Source organism: Rhincodon typus, chromosome 18 (assembly GCF_021869965.1).
Source record: "Rhincodon typus isolate 14 chromosome 18, sRhiTyp1.1, whole genome shotgun sequence".
NCBI classification, from domain to species: domain Eukaryota; kingdom Metazoa; phylum Chordata; class Chondrichthyes; order Orectolobiformes; family Rhincodontidae; genus Rhincodon; species Rhincodon typus.
The window spans coordinates 12,933,783-12,956,362 of NC_063349.1; the positions used below are offsets into that span (position 1 = coordinate 12,933,783).

Genomic DNA, 22,580 nt, shown 5'->3' on the forward strand with positions numbered 1-22,580 from the left:
TGTTCCTCTGCAAACTTGATGTTACATTCACATCCACCATCCAAGTCATTAATATATGTTGTAAATAATAGTGGCCACAGTACTGATCCCTATGGCACTCCACCATGTACAGGTTGTCATTAGCCAAACTTTGTGTTCATTTAGTTAACCAATCCTCTATCCATGCTAATATGTTACCCCCAATACCATAGGCTCTTATTAAGAAGCTTTTGTGTGGTACCTTACCAAATGTATTTTGGAAATCCAAAAAGATTACAGCAATTGGTTCCCTTTTATTTACCCTGATTGTTACAACCTCAAATAACTATAATAAATATCTCAGGCATGATTTCCCCATCAGGAAATGATGCTGACTGTGCTTGTTTCTATTATGCATTTCTAAATGCTTTGTAATTACATTGATATACCTGTAATAGATTCTTCATATTTTCCTTATGATAGATGTTAAGCCAACTGACCTATAATTTACCTGTTTCTTGGGCTCCCTTTTTACATAATTGTGTTACGTTGGCAGTTTTATAATCCTCTGGGAATTTGTTTTAATCTAAGGATTCTTGGAAAATTAATTCCAGAACATCCATTATCTTTCCAAACCCCATCCCCACCCCACATCTCTTTCTCCTCTCAGATGCTTCTTAAATTATGCCTCTTTAATCAAGCTATTTGTCTCCTCACCAGTTCACCCCCACCTTCTCAAAGGCAACTAGGGATGGGCAACACATGCTGACCAGCCAGCGAAACCCACATCCCATAAATGAATAAAATAAAAATCCTGCTGTAATATGTCTTCTTATGGACCAGATCACACCCCCTCAAAATGCATGAAGAAGATAGCTTAGACCCTAATTTTTTCTTCCCTTACTTAAAGGTATGCCAGGTGTTGCATTCCAGATGCAATTCAATTGGTCAAACCATCAATCTTGAAGCAAAACACACTTTATTCATACATTGTAGTTAAAATAGAGACAAAACAAAAATAAAAGAATTGACTTAATTGTAACTATCAAAATGCTTAATAAGTAACAGCCCCTAAACACACCCTTGGCAAAGGCAAATTCAATAAAATAGATTGTCTCACATCCAATTCTAGCAGCAGGAAGAGAATCCCAGCTTTTAGCTTTAACAGTGAGGAGTAACATATTCTACATTCAGCTTCAAGATGCCAGCAAATACAGAGAGCTAAAACTAAAAATCCTGATTCTGTGTGAGCTTGACCCCACCCATTCAGGCTGCTTCTATTGTTCCAGCTTAAAAAGAAATGCAAGGCCTCAAGTTGTTTGTTGGCTTTACGCAGACTACTCATCACATCTGTCTCAACCTTTCTTCATTTAAAACAAAGGACAAAATACAACTATTAAACCCATGGTATCGTCGCAGTCTTTATCTGGATCGGTGTCACATTATGCTTGATAATTCTAAAGAATGGTCCCTGGACCAGAAACATTAACTCTGATTTCTCTGCGCAGATACTGCCAGACCTGCTGAGTTTTTCCAGCAATTTTTGTTTCCGTGCTCGATAATTGCTCATTTAACAAGTGTTGCGATATTAAAGGTGCTATAAAAATGCAAATTGTTGTATAAAAGTATCATTAAGCTACATGTAATGACTGAGATTACATTACAATTTATGTTTTCTGTGCGGCCAACAAATTTTCAGAATTCATCTATGGGACTGAAATATGAAAATATATGCCCCCTTTCATTCTGTGGTTGCTGGTGAGGGGAGAGGTTGAGAAGGAGAATCCTTCACGGTAATGTCAGCCAGTGCAGGAATTGAACCCATGCTGTTGGTATCACTCTGCATCTCAAACCAGCCATCCAGCCAACTGACCCCTCAGGGGATCTAAATCTGTACATTTAAAATTAGCAGTAGTCCAGCACTTAAACAACCATCCATAACTCCAGGTTTGATTGATTCTGATGTTTGTCCAAGTTGCAGTTTGCATAATTTAAGAATTTTGATATACAGAATACCAAATAAATATTGGGAAGACAGAGCCATCCTCATGGCCCCTTTTTTAGTTTAGCTGCTGCTGGATGCCCTCATCCTTGCTTTTGTTACTTAAATCTTCAATTATTTCAATGCTCAATGCTCAATGGGCAGCCTCCCATCTTCCACCCTCAGTAATCTTGAATCAATTCAAAATTCTGCTGTCTGTGTCCTAACTTTCATTGCTTCAGCCCTTGATATCTCTCCAATGCTACAACTGCCTGGGATCCCCACACTTGCTCAATTTCCTTGGTCAATTATCAGTATTAGAGAGGCAATCATCTCATGTCATCTCTCAGCCATTGGTGGCTGCAAATTCATCTTGCCTTACGTGGATCAGTGTCAGACTTTGCCCAATACCACTTGTGAAGCAACTTGGACATTTTGCTATGTTCGAAATCCTATATAAATGCAACTTGTTATTATAGAGTGCCTTATTGAGTTTTAATTGCCAGAATCATGATACCCGACACAAGTAGTTCCAGGGAATGATTATCTTGTGTAGAAGTTCTGCCTAGTCCCTGACTGAGCTATCCTTTCTGCAACGCTGGACACATTGTGACACCCCTGGCTTTGAAGCTTGACAAACAAGGTTGTTTCTTTCTGCGCTTATTATAAGACCATAAGAAACAGGAACAGGAGTATATCATCCAGCCCGCTCTTCCCTTCCTCAAGTCTACTTTCTTGTCCTTTCCTTGTAACCCTTGATTCCCCTGCTAATCAAGAATGATCTATCTCAGCTTTAAATATAGACACAGGGCTCTGCTCCCACAGCTCTCTGTCGCAAGGACTTCCAAAGACCTACAATCCTCTGAGAGACGAAAATCCTCCTCATCTCAGTCTTAAATTTGTGCCCTTTTATCCTAAGACTATGCCCTCTGGTCCCACGGGGAGAAACATCCTGCCAGCATTTACCCTGCCAAGACCTTTAAGAATCCAATGAGAGCATTTCAGTGGTCGTTTTCCGAGAAAGGCAGCGTCTCTATAAGGAGTAGTGCTGGAGAAGTAAAATTTTGAACTCACCAACAGGCTGTGGCAGTGCGTTCACTCCTGTTGCAATGACTTGCCTTTCACAGGAGGGAGCTGTTGGTACATGGTCCGGGTGATGTTTAGAGACGTGTGTGTGTGTGTATGCTGTCTGCTCCAGCTGAATACGGAGAGGTTCAGTACCCAGACGTGTAGCGCTGGGGTGCAGTTCTTAACAGATTAGAGCGGAAGAAAGCCTGCCAAGATGGGTCAAGACTACCCACTCAACAGTCATTCATTGACACCGATATAGGGAGAGGAGAAAACGCTTGAAAACATGCACCTCCCATTCGAGTGTTCGACCACCTTGGGAATAAACGCGGTTCAAGTGAAAGGAACATAAAAGTACCGACCGAAGTAAGGAGAGCTCGAACTGGTCTTGGCAGTCGGTTAAATGTGCAGTCTCTCCGGAGATGATGGAGCAACCAGCATCTCTGACTGAGCCAAGCTGTTGATGTGAGCTGCTGGGGGTTTTGTTCCGGAGGGGACAGGACAAGGGCAACACAGGAGCTGCCCCCCCAACACCCACAGAACACAGTCCACACTGGGATCGGCGCCCCCCCTCCAAAATCCTTGGACCTTACTAAGGAGCCCAGCCTCTTGCCTGGGTCTCACCTGCCCGCGTCCTCTCCAAAAAGAAATTTGAAACCCCAGCACCCCCTCCCCCGAGAGAGAGAGAGACAGAGAGCTCGCACACTGGGACTGGCTGGAAAGCAAACGGAGGAAGGTGCAGAGCCTTGGGAGAGAAGAGTCATGGGGTGGACGCAGAACTGAGCAAATCCCCCACCCCCGGGGAGTTTGGTGGGGAGAATGGGCACAAGAGCAGAACCTGGCTCAGTCCTGCCTCGATGATGCTGAGACTTGTCTGGTTGGCGCTGGCTTTGTACTTCCAGGGAATTTTCTAAACTTAAAATGGGAAGCTTGGAAACTGCTGATGCTTCAGTGTGTGCAGACGGGGAGTGAAGACTGAGGGACGGAGAGAGGGGGATTGAAAAGGAGCCCTTGGAAAGTGTTGCTGACTCTCAGACCGCCTGTGAAGATGCGCTGCTATGTTCTCGCCCTCGCATTCTGTGCCCTGTCCCCTGCAAAGCCAAGTGGAGTGCCGCTAGAGTGCCCCGGGGTTGGGGAGAGGGGCTCAGCAGGGCTGGCAGCACCAGGCTCTGGGGGGAGTGATGGGAGAGTCCCGGTGCTGCCCCAGGGAGCTGCTTCTGGGCAACAGGGCGGCCTTTTGCGGGTGCGGACAATAAGGTCCAAAAGGGGAGCCACTGGCCTGGCTGCGGCTGGCCAACCCAGAGGGAGCAGTGAGAAGGCAGACAGGGCTGGACATGCTCCCAACTCCACTGGCAAAGTGCAGGACGGCCAGCAGCAGGAATTAGTCGTGCCCCTCTTTCTCAACAGCTCGGCAGATCGTTCCAGCACAGGCCCTGGAGCTTTGGGGTTCCTCAACAGTTCGAGTGGCTCTGGTGCGGACGGTGCTCCAGCTCTGCTACCTGTCCAAGCCCCAGGCAGGAGGCGCCAGCTGAAGAACCCTTTCTACCCCATGACCGAGGACTCCTATGGGGCCTATGCTGTTATGTGCCTCTCTGTTGTCATTTTTGTGATTGGCATCATGGCCAATCTGTCCATCATGTGCATTGTCTGCCACAACTATTACATGAGGAGTATCTCCAACTCGCTCCTGGCCAACCTGGCTTTCTGGGACTTCATCATCATCTTTTTCTGCCTGCCTCTGGTCATATTTCATGAGCTGACTAAAAAGTGGCTGCTTGGAGATATTTCCTGCAAGGTGATCCCTTACCTTGAGGTGAGCAATGAATCAGGGAACCAGCCTGGCCAGCAATGAATGTGTTTTTGCACAATTTTTGATACTGCCATCCCCTAACATTTAAGTCAATGTGTAAATGTTGTGAGTAAATTGTTCATTCTTCAGTTATGGGCTTTACTGGAAAGATCAGTGTTTACCAGTCATTGCTTGTTGGTCTTGATTAACATAGAAACAGGAAAGATAAGAGCAGGAAGGGGCCATTCAGCCCTTCGAGCCTGCTCTGTCATTCTTCACATTCACGGCTGATCATCCAACTCAATAGCCTAATCCTGCTTTCTTCCCATAGCCTTTGATCCCATTCTCCCCAAGTGCTATATCTAGCTGCCTCTTGAATACATTCAACATTTTGGCATCAACTACTTCCTGTGGTAATGAATTCCACAGGCTCACCACCCTTTGGGTGAAGAAATGTCTCTCATCTCCATCCTGAATGGTCTACCCCAAATCCTCAGACTGTGACCCTGGTTCCGGACACACCCACCATCGGAAACATCCTCTCTGCATCTACCCTGTCTAGTCCTGTTAGAAGTTTCTAAGTCTCTATGAGATTCCCCCCTCATTCATCTGAACTCCAGCGAAAACAATCCCAACCTAGTTAATGTCTCCTCACACGTCAGTCCCACCTTCCCCGGGATCAGCCTGCTAAACCTTCACTGCACTCCCTCAAGAGCAAGAGCATCCTTTCTCAGAAAAGGAGACCAAAACTGCACACAATATTCTAAGTGTGGCCTCAACAAAGCCCTGTATAACTGCAATAACACATCCCTGCTCCTGTACTCGAAACCTCTCGCAATGAAGGCCAACGTACCATTTGTCTTATCGCCTGCTGCACCTGCATGCTTACCTTCAACGACTGGTGCACAAGGACACCCAGGTCCCATTGCACACTCCCCTCTCGCAATTTACAGCCATTCAGGTAGTAATCTGGTTAGCACTTCTGCCTTACAGCACCAGGGAACCGGGTTTGATTCCACCTTCAGGCAACTGTCTGTGTGGAGTTTGCACATTCTCCCTGTGTCTGCGTGATCTTCCTGAATGCCTGCACATGCTCAGCTGGGAGACACGCGTTCTGTGGGAGATACGCACTCTGTGAGAGATACAGGCTGTGTGGGAGATACAGGCTCTGTGGAAGATACAGGCTCTGTGGGAGATACGCGCTGTGTGGAAGATACAGGCTCTGTGGGAGATACGCGCTCTGTGGGAGATACAGGCTGTGTGGGAGCTACGCGCTCTGTGGGAGATACAGGCTGTGTGGGAGATACACGCTCTGTGGGAGATACAGGCTGTGTGGGAGATACACGCTCTGTGGGAGATACGTGCTCTGTGGGAGATACAGGCTGTGTGGGAGATACATGCTCTGTGGGAGATACAGGCTGTGTGGGAGATACATTCAAGCCTGTTATGTAAATGTGCCCTGGAGATCTAAGTGCCCCATGAGCATTTTTTTGCCTGTAGCCTGTGCCACACTAGAGCTATGCATCATATGCTGTCTGTTTCAGACAACCTGTAATGCTACTGATGAACAGTCACTGGACTTGAAACGTTAATTCTGCTTTTTCTCCCCACATATGTTGCCAGACCTGCTGAGTTTCACCAGCAATTTCTGTTTTTGTCTCTAATGTTATCAATGCTACGACCCACGCTGGAGATATACTTCCTTCCTTCATTTACTACCATGCCGAGTAGCTCATGTGGCAGACAAAGCATGTCTTTATCTGAAAGCAAAACGCCACAGATGCTGGAAATCTGAAACAAGTACAGGGAATACTGGAGAAACTCAGCAGGCGTGGAGAGAAAAACAGAGTTGACTTTTCACTTCCAGTATGACTTCTTCAGATCAAAAGCATGTGCTTATGTCTAGTTTATGGTTAATTTTTTTTTTGCTGGAACAGCACCACTCCCCATTCAGTGTGGTTAACCAGAGGTCTCTCCCACTCTTCCCACAGGCATAGGCATGTCAGCACAATTTACAGGTTGATAATCAGCCCCTTTTAGCCACATTATAATGTTTCCATGAGTCCCAAGTCCTGGAGAGTGACTCAAACCAAAGCTATACTGCCAGTTTAGTTTTGATGCAAAGTGGTAATTTCATGATAACAACATTGAACCTGCATTGGAAAAGCCACTGTAAATTGTGATAGTTGTGTGACCAGTAGAATTCACGCGTGTAGAAAAGAAGTCGATACCAAGATTGGAAACCTGAAATAATGTTTCCAAAATAGGAATACTCAGCAAGTCAGTCAGCTTCTGAGTCAAGCGAAGGGCTTAATGTTTCAGAAGAAATGACATGAAAACTGATTTTTAAACAATATATTGCCGAACAGGTAAAAAGAGACAGCTTTATTAATGAGTTGAATAATATGCTGCTTAAAGTTATTATCTTGCTTCATTTCTGTTTCCTTGGTAACAGCATGTCAGGGAAATAGCTTGTCTGTTCATCTGCCTTGTTACATTAAGCTAGATGTTATCATCCAAGTTAATAATTAACGTTAAGCAGTCTGTAATAATATTCTAGCAGCCTTATACAAATACAATACAGGCACAAGCATACATTGTGTCTCACCTGTCCCATAGTTAATTATGAGGATATTTATCGTGTGTAAATATCATAAACTATTGTATCCCTTCTTGTGAGCTGATTTATATTCGTAATATGACAGCAAGATAAAACATCCAAATACAAAAGAAAATCAACAATGACGAATCCTGTTAAATAATACCTATAGTGAAATAAGCCTGGATTGATTGCGTGTTTTACTGGTAACACAGGGGCATAACAGGAGGATGTGAGCCAATTACTGAATAGATCTATCAGTGGCATCGTATTATGTTAAATCCCATAATATGTCTTGATAATTCTCAATTGTTAAAGTTAAATTCGTGCATTTGTATTCCAACTTTGTTAAAAATGGGATCCACTATTTCAGTTTCTGCATAGAATCCATTCATTGGCTGTTTACAGTTTGACTTTTAACTACTAAACAAGCCTCCAGTGTGCCAGAAATCAACAACATTGCTTAACAAACACCATTGCACTTACTGTAGAGTTCTTAGGGATCTAGCAAATGCATTTAAATTATTTTAAGGTAGTCTTTTTAGAAGAAATATGATGTTTAAGATCCGTAGTTTAAACAATAATGTCCTGTTATTTCATGAAATCTACAACCTGAGAAATATAACACCATAAATATTGGCTCTATAATATTATGCCTACTAATGGGCTGAGCTGGAAAGAGACAAACCAGTGCATTTTCTATCGGGGTGAATGGCTGGGGACAAAGTTAGATAGAAATCATAAGTGGGAACCTGGTTGATTGCTGCCGAGGGTAGGAATACAGTTGCAGAGATTATTTATTTCAACACATCCAAAACTTTGCCACATTGTGAAATGAATTAACTCAAAATAGTTTCAGCAGTTAATTACAGAACTTCAAATAATACCCTTTTGTCAATGCCTCTTAAATCATTGTAACATTCGGGACAGGCCCAAGGGGACGCAAGGGTGCCATAGTTGTCAATATGTAGGTTGTACCTTCATTTCCATCACTAATTTCTTCTTTGTTATGAGTTTTAACTCTGATATTTTGCAGGCATTCAGAATCATGCTCCGCACCATTGCGGCAGTGTTTATAATCTTCAAGGCTAAATCTCAGCTTGCATTGCATCAAAACATCAGGAATGATCTTTTTCTGTCATTGATTGATGAACCAAACAAAAGCTGCCTCATCAATATCTAACCTCCCAGTTTATTCTGCCATCATTATAAGTTTAGCCCACTAATTGGTATCAGTTAACTGCACACAGATCAAACCTTAACAGTGCAAATATCAGTTTGTATAGCGCAATTAGCCTAGCCCAACGTTCATCACACTGTAATTCGCAATAGAACCCACAGCATTAAACACACAAAATTAATTAAATTGGTCTGGAAAGTGTATAAATCAGAATGACAAACTGCCACATTTCAGAAAGTGCAACCATATTCATAGAACTATTCAGAGTGCTTTTAATTTGCCTACCATTTTGATGTGCTTTTTATGTTAAAATATGCACGTTATAATTTGCTGGACAAATAGAATATTAACATTGAGTGGCAGGGTCTAGCATTAGCCTATATGGTACGTGGGTCCTAAATATCTGGTACCCTTCAACCAGTTAAGTGCATATTGATTGTCCAGATAGTTACGTTGAGAAGTAGATAGATTCTTATTACCTGTGTACTGTGGTTGTAACTAAGGCAGCAATGAGACAACAATTTTACTCATTGAAATCCATCCGTCTAAAATTCTCTAATTATGTCATCTTATGGTATTCCCAGTGACTGGAATGTTTACGCACCTATATCTTAACAAGCAGAATGCATTAACTTTTGAGGACATAACTACTTACAGTTATTTGCTCTAAATGTACTTTTCACAAATTTCCAGTCACACATTTTATCCAAATTGTTTTAAAATAATCATAATTAATCTTTCATACACATTATTATTTAATGTTGCCCACCCATTGCTAACTCACTCCCTTCTAGACTGGAAAGCTTACATTACTCATAATTTACTTGAATAGTAGAGTGAAATCTATAATAGTATAATATAATCATTGATTTATTTTAATGATGTATTGCTTTGCTCAAGATCAGTCTTGGTCTTGTATTATTTTGATTAAGCACTTTGTGAGGTCTACCCTTTGTATTATGAGGTCTTAGCATAAAGTAGACTTACTATTATAATGTTTTGGTTACGTGTCCCAGCTTTTTAAAATTGTTTTGTTGCAGTATCTAAGCATCATAAATGATTGATTAGCAGCAAAGAAGGGAGAATTTCTTCAATAATAGTCATTATATTCTGACACAGCTTTGAAATTAGTTAAAAGCCATGCTGCCAGGTTTGAAGCTAATGGGCTCCAGTTTTGCGACCAAAAGGCACCAGGTTTGATCTTTGCCTTGTGATGAATGAGTTGATCTCTGCCTGGGAGACGCAACTAAGCCAGGCATTCCTCCTATTGTACTACTCTGGACGTCAGGTGAATTGCTTAAAATGGCTTTTTGAATAGCTTGTTAATTGTCAGTTTTACTTTTTACTTCTGAGTTCACAAGCCTCTATTTAAAATAAATAGACAGCATATTGTTGATTAGTGGGCACAGGAGCAGAAAACCCCAACCTCTGTCTATATGCACATGAGAAGATCAATTCTTTTGGCAAAGTATTGATATCAGGTCACCGCAGAGTCATACACCAACACAGATCAGTTCTTTCCAAGAGGAGGAGTGGAAAGGGAGAAAACCTGAAGGGACAGAAGTGGAGTGTTGTTAAAACAACAAATGGTCACACACATTCTTTCATAGTATATGCCAGTGTCATGAGTTTCTATACCTCTAATTTCTTAAATTATAACTATAACACCTGGTGTGAGTGAAATTCTTACTGTCAATAACTTGAGCCTGGTTATTATCTGCACAATCCTTTGCTTTCAGTCCTTCCATTTTCAGCTTCTCGCTGTGCATAATGTGAAGAAGTACTTAATAAGATTGGATTTATGTAAAGGTGAGAGCTTTTGATCACTAAAGTCGGACAGAGATATGTGTCTCAATTTATTTAAAGTACTGGATTTAAACTAGCTCTGACTTCTACATGTGAAATGAAACAGCATAATGAAAAAGGAATGTACTGGTTGCAAAGACAGGAGCTTAGTCTTCTCCCCTTCTGCCCAATCCCCTTTCAACCGAAGCTATGTATGATTCAAAGCTTTCCGTGGACAGTGTTAAGAAAATAAAACTGGTTTAAAATAATGATTTGCTTTATAGTGAAATTATGATATTTGTCATTTATACTTTTGAACTTCAGATTTTATAGAAATGATACAATGTAAACTGTATTAAAATGCATTATGTTTTGCCTTATAATGGTCTGATTTCCCTACACAGATTGGTTCTATTTAATTGGATTGGATGAGAAGCAAGTCTCTCATCTTCTGTTCTGATGACTGACTGGAGTGTTGAAACATTTAAAGCATAACAGAAATATTCAGTTTTCTTTTGTACTGAAGGACACAGGGGAAAAAAAAGATCAATATTAGAGACCAAGCCTATTGAAGTACTTTTGTTTTATTTATGTGTTGAATGGACAAGTTCCCTACAGGAAGAATGTTTGAAGTTGAGGGATTCCTTAATGTCATGCACATTCATCATAGTGTGGCATAGATTAGTGACATTCACCTTGTTTCCAGCCCATTGCCTCTAGCACTTCATGAGCAAACAAAAGCATAAGCATCATTTGAGAGTGAATATTTTAAAAATTGTTTTATTAAAAGGATATTCCCTTAAAGGTGTTTTTTGAAAATGAGACTGATCAAAGGTTAAGAATCAGCCTTGTTCTGTCAGACAAAACTGAGTTTGCACGTCTCCTTTCTATTTTATAGCATAAGATGTTTGGGGCTGTTTCATTCATTCATTGACTAACTCAAAATTTAGCAAATTTACCTCTTTTCTTTTGATCCATTTTTGGAAAATGAGAATCAATAGCAAAGCCAGCACTTTGTTTCTCTCCTTAATTACCTTGGAGAAGGTGGTACTTCTTGAACTGCCACAGTCTGTGTGGTGAAAGTGCTGTTGAGGAGCAAGTATTAGAATTCTGATTAGCAATGGTGGGCAGTAGTCAGGATGATATTACATTATAGAATCAAAGAAATTCACAGTAGGGAAGGAGGCCATTCAGCCCACCTGCTGATGGTGAGCATCCAGCCTAACCCATTTTTCAGATCTTCCTTTGTGCTGTAACCTTGTGGGTTAGGCACTTCAATCCCTACCTCTTTCCCTGAATCTATCCCTCTAGTTATGGAACCTTCAACAAAGGGAAATAGAGAATACTTTATCTGGACTCTTCATGAGTCATATGATGTGAGACTGGGAGGGAAACTTGGAGATGTTGGCGTTCTCGTGGTGAAGTTCATGGATTTGGAAGGTGTTTTCATAGAAGTCATAGCAAGATGTTGCAATGCAACCTGTAGATAGAACATAATGCAGCTACAGTGCCAAAGTGGTAGAGGAATTGAATATTTAAGATGGTAGATGGATAATGTTCTTCATCACAATAAATCAGTTGTTGTGATAGCATTTATAACGAAATACTGAGCAGGCCAATGGTCTTTAAAGCGTTAATTTTGGAGGAAAGTAAAATGAAAGCATTAGAGAAGTTCTAGATATGTACATAGTACAAAGTCTTTGAGAAAATTTTACAATGGGTGTATATTAGAAGTGTACATATTGTATGTTATGCATCACAATAACACAAAACCTGTGTGAGTAGCTTTTCATGACTTCAATAAAATAAAAATATTAAATTAGCCATGCTAAATTAATTAGTTTTAAATTTATAGCTTAGTCATCATAACAGACTGGCTGTTCAAAAGATAAGTTCACTTAGTGCAAGAATAAAATTTGGAATAACTTTTTGACTTTGGAGGTATTATAAGTACAGTGTTTTGAAAAAAAAAAGCATCAGCTCAAAAGATAGTGGTTCAAACTCAACCCAAAGACTTGCACAATTAAGGAGGTACTGCTCTTTGAGATGTGTGTCTTTAAATTTGGACGTTAAATTGTCCTCTCAAACAGATGCAAAATATTCCATAATGCTATCTGAATAAGAGCAAGGAAGATCTTCCAATGTTTTGAGCAGTAATTATTGCATAAGCTGTATGAGTAAAATTGATTATCTGGTCATTTATGTCATTGGTATTTGTGTCACTTACTGCTGTGCATAGACTACTTGTCATGTTTCATACATTGTAACATGATTAAACTTTGAAAATAATTAATGGTGGAGCATTTGAAAAGTCTTGAGGACATGACAGGTGCTATGTAAATGCAACTTGTCTTTGGAATATCTTTCAGTGATCAAAACTTTAGAGAAGACAGTGTTGAAGTTTCCCATTGAATATTTCCAATCTGCTCAAAAAAATCTTTTTAAATTCCCTTTTAGGGAAAAGTCACCATCTTCAGGCAAATGTGTTAAACTGGATACAGTCAAAAGTTATAGTACTTCCATTCAAATGACAAAGGACTTTTAACACACACATGTTTATTTCTTGGCTTAATTTCTCCATTTCTGTCATGTTTTCTACTTCATTATGGATTACTGCTGCTTTTTTAGATATTCAACTGTCTGTCACACCTAGATTTCTAAGCCAGTGGATGGCTGTACTAAACGGCCATGAATTATCAGCCAACAGTTAATTCTAAGCCTTGTAGCCAATGTATATGTTGGAGTGAGGTGGTTATTGCTGGAAGTGGGTAAGCATTGGGATTACTACAATGCAATGCCCTAAGAAGACCCAGGTCCCATTTACTTTACCCATAACTGCACCAGTCTCCAATCAGTATAGCAAATTTTCAACTTGACTTAGTACCAGAACTGGTGGTGCAATCATACCACTCATTTGAAAAAAAAAATCACCTGCTTTCCTTTTTCTCTAACAGGCAGCTGAACCTTAGCCACATCGTCAGTTTTACCGGGGTGTAGCAGATTGAAAGTCTGATCATAGATTGCACTCCCTCGTTCTTTGCAACAAAGGTTAAATATCAAAGGATCTAAGCATTATTGCTGTAACATTCAGAATGACAATGGTTGTGTTACTGGACTGATGATCTAGAGAACATGAGTTGGTAATCGTCATGCCATTTTGAGAATTTGAATTCTGTTTATTTTACAGGTATCAAGTTAAAGTCTCAAAGGAACTTGTGAATTGTTATAAAAAGATCAAGTAGTTCACTGGGACACTTAGCACAATAAGTCTACATCGATAGCTATCTTCCACATTAGCCTCCTCCCACCCTTTTTCATCAAATGTCCCGTCAATGTTTCCTTCAACAATTTACTCATTGTTGCTTCTCTAGGTCCCTCTTGATACCAAGGACAGACTAGGATTAACGTAGAACGTTCTTCCATTTTATAAATTGACACTCTTAATTGCAGATTATCCCCTTAATGTTTTAAATCTACATTCAAAAATACTTGCAAAGATAATTGTAAAAATAAATTACACTTATATATATTAAATTATTAAACTCTATTACATGTAAATTATGAACAAAGATTTGATAGGGACTGTAAAAAATATTAATATCTAGTAAAATGAATAAAGTTATGACTAGTAATTTTCTCTGATATCGGGAATGTGGGGCATCAGTTACATGGAGAAGCAGAAAAGATTAAAGAAGCTTTAATAGGAGTGTTCAATATAATGAAAGGCTTTGATCAAATGCATAAAAGCTAATTGTCTTCAATGGCACACAGACTTAAAGTAAGTGACATAAAAACCAGAGACAACATGATAAAATAGTTTTTTTGCACAGTAGTTGTGACCTGTAATTTCACTGCCTAAACAGGTAGTAGAAGCATACACAGCAGTAGCATTTGAAAGGAAATCAGGCAGATAATTGAAAGAGAAGTGTTTCACTGGGCAATGGGAAAAGCCAAGGGAGTAGGAATAGTTGGATAACTCTCTCAAAGCGCTTGCACTGACATGATGGGCTGAATGACTATTTCCCTGCTGTTTGATTCAATGATCTTCATTCTTCAATGTTTGGGAAACACATTCCCATTGTTACTCAGGCAACTGTTGCAGAAGTACCTTGTCAAAGAAGTGATTTTTGCACTCATCCATAAATACTATCTGGCTGGCATTAAATTTTACAGCATTCCCACAGCAGTGACCAACATTGGTCAAACATTACATAATAAAGTCAACACATAACTTTAATGATCAGTAAAAATAGCATGAACTAATTTTCCCTAATAAACTTGTTTTATTGGTAATAGTAGCAGGAGATGTAGAGTCATAGAATCATACAGCACGGAAGCAGACTCATCAATCCAACTAGTCCATGCTGAATATAATCCCAAATTAAACTAGCCCCACCTGCCTACTCCTGGCCCATATCTCTCAAAACCTTTCCTATTCATGTACTTATTTAAGTATCTTTTAAACATTGTAATTGTATCTGCATCCACATTTCATCAGGAAGTTCATTCCACAAGCGAACCACCCTCTGTATAAAAAATTTGCCCCTTATGTCTTTTTTAAATCTCTCTCCTCTCACCTTAAAAATATGTCCTTTAGTCTTGAAAACCCCCATCCTATGGAAAAGACATCTACCAGTATCACAAACTGTAACCATTATTAATTTATGAGCTTCTCTAAGGTGATGTCTCAATCTCCTCCTCTTAAGTATGGCAAGGAATTTTGAAGGTCACTCTACATCTAAACACACGCTAAGAAATTTGATTATGGTGGAGGATTCTTTGCATGCTGTTGCCCCCACTCTCTAAGCTATTGCATCAGTATTGGGCAAGGGAAGGAGGGCACCCCGGAGACTATTTCAGTGGTACAGGGATTGAAATCACCCTCATCTGTTGGTGTTATTCTGCACCAACTCTTGGCCAACTGAGCTCACCAGCCTCTCAACTGAACTTCTCATTGTGCAGCAATAAATAATATTTCGCCAGTAATATTTCTCTTATCCTTTCATTAACAGGTTGCTTCCCTCGGTGTCACCACTTTCACCTTGTGTGCACTGTGCATTGACAGATTCAGGGCCGCCACCAATGTGCAGATGTACTACGAGATGATTGAGAACTGCTCATCAACAACGGCCAAGTTGGCCGTCATCTGGGTGGGTGCCATGTTACTGGCGCTCCCTGAGATTGCTCTTCGGCAGTTGGTAACTGAGGAGGTGGCAGCCTCTGATGTGACTGCAGACCACTGTGTTGTGAAGATATCTCCGAAGTTACCAGACACACTGTACGTGCTGGCACTGACTTACGACAGCGCCAAGATGTGGTGGTATTTTGGTTGCTATTTCTGTTTGCCCACCCTCTTCACAATTGGCAGCTCCATCGTGACGGCTAGAAAAATCAGAAAAGCGGAGAAGTCCTGTGCCAGAGGGAATAAACGTCAGATTCAGTTGGAAGGCCAGATGAACTGCACAGTGGTGGCCTTGACCATTCTCTATGGATTCTGTATCATCCCTGAAAACATTTGCAATATTGTAACTGCCTACATGGTTACTGGGGTCTCCCAGCAAACAGTGGATCTGCTGCAGCTCATCAGTCAGTTCCTTTTGTTTTTCAAGTCTTGCGTGACCCCAGTGGTCCTCTTCTGCCTGTGCAAGCCATTCAGCCGTGCGTTTTTGGATTGCTGTTGCTGCTGTTGTGAGGAATGCGGGCCAAAGTCATCCACGGTCGCTAGCGATGACAATGACAATGAATTTACCACTGAACTTGAGCTCTCTCCATTCAGCACAATACGGCGAGAGATGTCCACCTATACCTCAGTGGCAACGCACTGCTAAAACCTTTGGCACATCTCACTGACATGACGTAGTGCCCCCATCATTGTAGACGTGTCAATTTCCACCATGGATCAGCCATCCTTTGCAAAGGAACTGGATTGAATGTCACTGCCAATGGAGCCCAAACCTATCACAACACCTTAGAAACTTCACATTACTGTTCTTTCATTTTGCAAGCAAGTCCATTAATGAGAAGAGTGTTCATTCGCACTGTCGTACAGTTAAGGCTGTCAAACACATATAAGGATGAAGAGAAATCTGTTGCAGAAGTACAATTTAGGATGGTCTTCATGCATTTAGTGTGGATTAATAAAAGGAACTTTGTGTAATGTATAAATCAAACTCCACCAGAATCTGGAGTTAAGATCATGTGGTCCCTAGTCCTTGGGTATGAAGAAAGCTTAAAAGTGAAGTCTGTGACATATGTGATGTGCTTAGGGAATAGTAAGGACTAGCTAACGTACTGTATTTTGCTGTATAGTGACTGCAGCTAGCTGTTTTACATTGAATATCTGAAGTTTGTAAGATTTATTGTTGGAAGCTGTATACACAGACAGCATAAATGCTGGTAGACCAGATGTTGACGATATCCTGTTATAATTTTGTGATGTCGGCTTTGTAATAATGGAGAGAGCTGAGTTGTAAATCAGAATTATCATTGTTTTTTTTCTTAAATTCCTTGTTATGGACTCCAAAACTATTTGGAATTGTGGGGTATGTTAAAAAAAAACTTTATTCCCTACAAATAAAACCTTACATTGAAAAAAATGATGTATTGCATTCAGTAAGCTCAGCTGTTATCTCTGTGCACTAGCAGTATTTCAGTCAGTTGACTGGAGCATAGGTTCATAAACATTCAGTCTGCAGACTAGCATAGCTTCGAGGGCAACCTAATGGAATTTCTATAGACTGGCCATATGGGAACAAAGTTTCTCAAAAATTCTCTGTTTGTTTAAGAGGTGAGTTAACTGAAATATTCAAAACTAATGAGGAGGTTTGATAGAGCAGATGTGGCGAAACTGTTTGTACGAGCAACAGGCTCAGAGATGTAAGATAATTGTCAAAATGGAATAGAAAATTTGAGTTATAAGGAAAGGCTGGATAAGCTGGGACTATTTTCACTGGAGCGTAGGAAGTTGAGAGGTGACCTGATTAAAAAAATGTTTATAAAATAATGAGAAGTATAGACAGAGTTGATGGTAGTTGTCTTTTCCCTAAGATGGGGAATTTCAAGACTAGGCGGCACATTTTTAAGATGAGAGGAGAGAGATTTAAAAAAGACATGAGGTAAATTTTTTACACAGCGAATGGTTTGTGTGTGGAATGAACTTCCTGATGAAGTGGTGGATGCGGGTACAATTACAACATTTAGAAGATATTTGAATGGATACATGAATAGGAAAGGTTTGCAGGTGGGAGTAGTTTAGTTTGGGATTGTGGTCGGCATGGACTGGTTGGACCAAATGGTCTGTTTCCGTGCTGTATGTCTCTATAACTCTATAGCCAGACATAACATTTTTCTTTAAGCAGAAAGTTAATATCAAACTCATTACCTGGAAGGGTAATGGAAGTACTGTAAATTTCAAAAGGAAAAAGGATATTTGATAGACTGCAGTTGCTTGGAAAAAGAAGAGTTAAATGCTAATTGGACAGTTCTTTCAAAGTGCTCCCACAAGCATTATGGACTCTTTCTGTGCCCTACAGTTTGCGAAGTATGTTGAGGTGGAAAATCCAGACAAATACCACATTGGCCCTGATATTAACAAGGAGGTCGTGAGATTGCAAATGAGCCAGCAGTGCACGGGAAAGGCCAAACCCAATTGAGACCTTTCTTGTCTTACCATCACAGCCTCATCTCTATAATGTGCTGCAGATTCCAACAAAACAGCAGGCCAGTGGTCAGGAACATCATTGAGCATTATGAGGTTATAGTGACTTGTGGGATGGTCACAGAAATAGTCGGAAAGGACCAGTAAATTCAGGTGGCCAACAGGGATGCTGCAGAAGATGCAAGGCATGCAGGCGCTGCATCAGTGATGAGGTCCTGATGAAGAGGAGCATAAATCTGGGCTGTGGTAAGGGCTGGGAGAAACTGAACTCTTGCTCCTAATGCCAGGTTGTAAGTACTCCAGCTCCTCTTGGTCCACAGGAGTTAGCCTTTAATGATAACTTTAGGAGCTGGCATGTCTGACATCAAACACAGAACCTGCAATCTAAAACGCAGGCCTTCTCAGGGACTATGATATTTTTTGGTTATGACTTTGGAATGTTAAGTTGGCCAGCACCTATCTTTTGCAGGACTTTCGGCAACAGTCTGATTTCTGCTTTCACAAGCTTGAATGTTGGATTGCTGCATCTCTATTTTCACATTACTCCAATCGGGTTCAAATGAAGGCAGTTGGCTCTGTTGCAATGTATATAGTAGCTGAGAAGATTTTTATCAATGATAGCAATATGTTTCTCTAGTTGGTAGGGTTGGATGCCATTGAGAGTAAGTGAGTCTTTTCATGGCAACCTTGAGACATCTAGTTATTAGTAAATGGAAGACTCATACCAATTACCGGAGTTTTAAAATATACAGGGTACTCCCACACACAGGTTAAAAAGCCATTAAGTTGTATATTGCATACGTTGATAAATTTGGTTCTAAAGTATAGTGACGGGGACTTGCCCATGTTAACTGTTTCTGTGCTATAGCTAACCTTCCATCGCTTTCAATGTGATCATGACCGTGAGACTTAAGACTCTGCCATCTGCAAATGATTAGACGTTATTTGCTGAGTGTCGCCTCTGGAGTATACAAGGTCAAAACTAACTGTCAAGTAATCACTGATGTTCAACCTTACTTGGCAAGTCACTAGAGAGGTTAGGGTTTCATTAAACTGTGTATGCTTACGTTCAGTTGTCTGTCACTGTCCTGCTGTTGTCAAGACCAGCACCTTGGTGTCTTGCAAATTGTTACGCTATTCTTGAAACAAGTATAAGTCAATATTGCTCAATAAATTTCTCGCACATCAAGATTCATTCAGTGGTTTGTTGCTCTATGAAAGTTATCTTGCTTTACATATTTGAATGGCAATGACCTTTGCTGTACATGTTCCTTTAGATTTTTGAATAGTGGACAGAAACTTAAATTCATTTTAGTCAACCAAGGTAAATGCCTTTTTACAGGATAATAAAAATTCTACTTAAAAATATTGTTATAACTTAAGAGCACCAGAAATACAGGATCATGATTTGTGCAAATTTCTAAGTCACATTTAAAAGTCCTTTAAGAGAGAAGGAAGTAAGTCTGCCCATTGGAACCACATTGGATCGCTCGAACAATTACTAGATTGCATATCCACCCCCTCCCCCAAGTCTAGAATTTCAGCCCCTGCAAGTTTATTTCCTTCAAGTGGCCATTCACATTCCCTTTGAAATCATTGATCATCATTGTTTCTGCTGCCCTTGCTTAGCAAGTCCAGATTATTACAACTTGCCATGCAAAGAAATTATTTTTCATGTCTCCTTTTCTATCACTTGCTCAAAATCTTAAATCTTATTACTTCTGTAAGTCACCTCTACACCCTTTCCACTACCCTCATATCCACCCAAAAGTGTGGTGGCCAGATCTGTGTGCATTACTGTAGTTGTGTCCCAATCAGAGATTTAGCGTAACAGAGATAGTGGGAACTGCAGATGCTGGAGAATCCGAGACAACAAGGTGCAGAGCTGGATGAACACAGCAGGCCAAGCAGCATCACAGGAGCAGGAAGGCTGACGTTTAGGGCCTAGACCCTTCATCAGATTTTTTTTATTTAGCATAACAGCCCTGCTTTTGTTCTGAGTACTCCTATTTAGAAAGCCTAAGATTTCAGATGCTTTTCTAACTAATAAATTATGCCAACTTCAAAGATCTATGCACATTCACTTCCTTTGTTCTTGTGCACCCCTTAAAATTTTGCCATTAAGTCAAGTTGGCATCTGTTTATCCCAGAATGCATCGCTTCACATGTCCCTCGATTAAATTCCATTTGCCACAACTCTGCTAGACTATTCATATTTTCTTGAAGTCAATTTGTGTCATCCTCACTGTTTGCCACTCCTTCAAACTTTGTACTATCTATAAATGATGACATTTAATTCTGCCTTCCAGTGTTTGTTATTTATCTATATACATCAATAAGTGCAGCAGTCCTAACACTGATATTTGAGAAGCACAGCTATCTGCCATCCTCCAGTCTGAAAGGTAACCACTTACCATCATTCACTTTTTTTTGTCATTAACCTAATATTTTATCCAAGTTGCCATTGGCCATCTTGTTGCATGAGCCACAATTTAATTAACTGATCTTTTATGTGTTTACTTGCAAATTTCTATGTGCCTGGTTGAAAGCATGTATTCATCAACATAACAACAAATCAAAGCAGGCATAGACAGTGCCAAACTGGAGAGAAAACTATGAAGAATATAATTGGTAAAAAGCTGGTTTGAAAGAATAAGAAAATGTATAATTACACAGCAAGTTATTGTGATCTGGAATGTGTGCCCTGAAAGGGTGTGGAAGCAGATTAAATTGTAACTTCTGAAAGGGAATTGCATAAATACGCAAAGGAAAAACAGTTGCAGGGTGATTGGAAAAGGCAGAGCAATGGGATAACTCTTTCAAACAGGGTTGAATGTCCTCCCTCTGAGCTATGTGGTTCAAAATGATTTCAGCCATGGACAGCAAAAAGCGGAAAGTGAGTTAAAGAGATCGCACCAAGTACTCTCTAAAAATCTCGACAACTACCTTCTTGCTTTATGCACTAAGCTGACAAGCTCATATTCCAAAAAACAAAATAAAATTTGCAACATCATGCAAAAATATAAAATATATAAAAGGATTAAACTTAGCATGTAGAACAGGAATCCCTAAGTATGCAGGACTAAAAATGTTGTCCATTGTTTGCCAGTGTTCATCTGTCTTCATGGTCATTAATTTCAGACACTCAGTTATTCCCGGAGGGCCTTTATATGTAGCTCCATGAATTATTCTTTTCTGATTTTTGTCAAGACAAGGCAAAGAATGGAACCCTCATGGGAGAGAAAATGATTGCTATATTTAAGGGATGATCTATTTATTAATTTTAGCATGTTATATCTGTAAGTAAATGAATAAAAATGTGTTGTTTCATGTTTTCATTCTGTAATACATTTTAATTACATGTTTATAATTTTTTCTCCGAAATAAAACAGGAACAACTGGAAAACAGGAAAAGTTTGGGAAAAAATTGAATAATTTAATTATGTTTGTTTAAGTAGGTATTACTTATGTTATGATACATTATAAGTAGTGAATTCCCTATAAGAATTGTGTTGAGGATGGATAAATGGGCAGTTATAAAGTGTCTTTGAACTCCCAAAGTACTATACAGCCAATTACACATTTTTGAATTGTTACTGTGACAATGTAGAGAATTAGTATTAAAGAAGTTGGTCTAGACTCCTGTAATGTTTGTGCATATTTGTTCATTTTTCAGCGGCTAGTGAAACTTATTGCATTGTCCCTCTGAGGAGCTCTCTTATAAACATTTTAATTCATTCTAAAGTATTACATCACTCCAGTTCTTTCACAGCCCAGCACTGATTTCCAAACTGTTTGGATTGAAATGTGCATCTTGGTCTCCCATTGATTACTCATTATGATCAATGCAAGAGAAATCTGCTGGCATATTAAGATATGGGTAAATTTATAAAGTGTGTCAGCTGTGTACTATTTCTCTAGGAATCTCCAAACTCAGCTTGGCATTATCATGTACGAGGAGCCACTCTCAAGCAAAATAAGTCTGTCTCCCCTGAGGCTCATCAAGTCAGAACCCAACTCTGCAGTTATATTGTAATATTTGGTTCACAGTAAAGCATAAACCAATTGATAATGTTAATAAAATTGAAGTCTAAATAGAAGCTGTGCAAGATTTTACTGGCTTGTTAGTAAGTATGGGAACTATAAATAAAAAGTTTTTTTTAAAAAAGACTTCTATTACATAGCACCTTTTAGAACCACAAAACATCTTAGAGCACTTCATAGTACTTTGGAGATGTAGCCATTGTGGTAGCGTTGTACTACAGCCAATTTGAATGCACAAAGTTCTCACACGCAGAGATGTGATGATAGCCAGGGACTGTAATCTTTTTCTTGTGTTGTTGATTAAGGGATAAATATTGGCCAGGGCACTCAGAATAACCGCACAAGTATAATAAAGAACTGCGAATGCTGGAAATTGGAAAAAAGAAACAGAAATTGCTGGAGAAACTCAGCAGGTCTAGCAGCATCTGTGAAGAGAAAGCAGCATTTACCTTTCAAGTCCAGTGATCCTTCTTCAGAATATCACCGGACCTGCTGAGTTTCTCCAGCAATTTTTGTCTT

The 22,580-nt window shown here is 39.9% G+C and overlaps 1 protein-coding gene across 1 annotated transcript; it reads left to right on the top strand.

Annotated features, from left to right (window-relative positions):
- The first annotated feature begins 3,142 nt into the window (after window positions 1–3,142).
- On the top strand, window positions 3,143–17,328 carry gpr37a (G protein-coupled receptor 37a). Its single transcript, XM_020527773.2, has 2 exons — window positions 3,143–4,820; window positions 15,373–17,328. Exons 1-2 carry the CDS (start codon window positions 4,056–4,058, stop codon window positions 16,186–16,188), a joined length of 1,581 nt encoding a protein of 526 aa, XP_020383362.1. The 5' UTR covers window positions 3,143–4,055; the 3' UTR covers window positions 16,189–17,328.
- The last annotated feature ends 5,252 nt before the right edge of the window (window positions 17,329–22,580 follow it).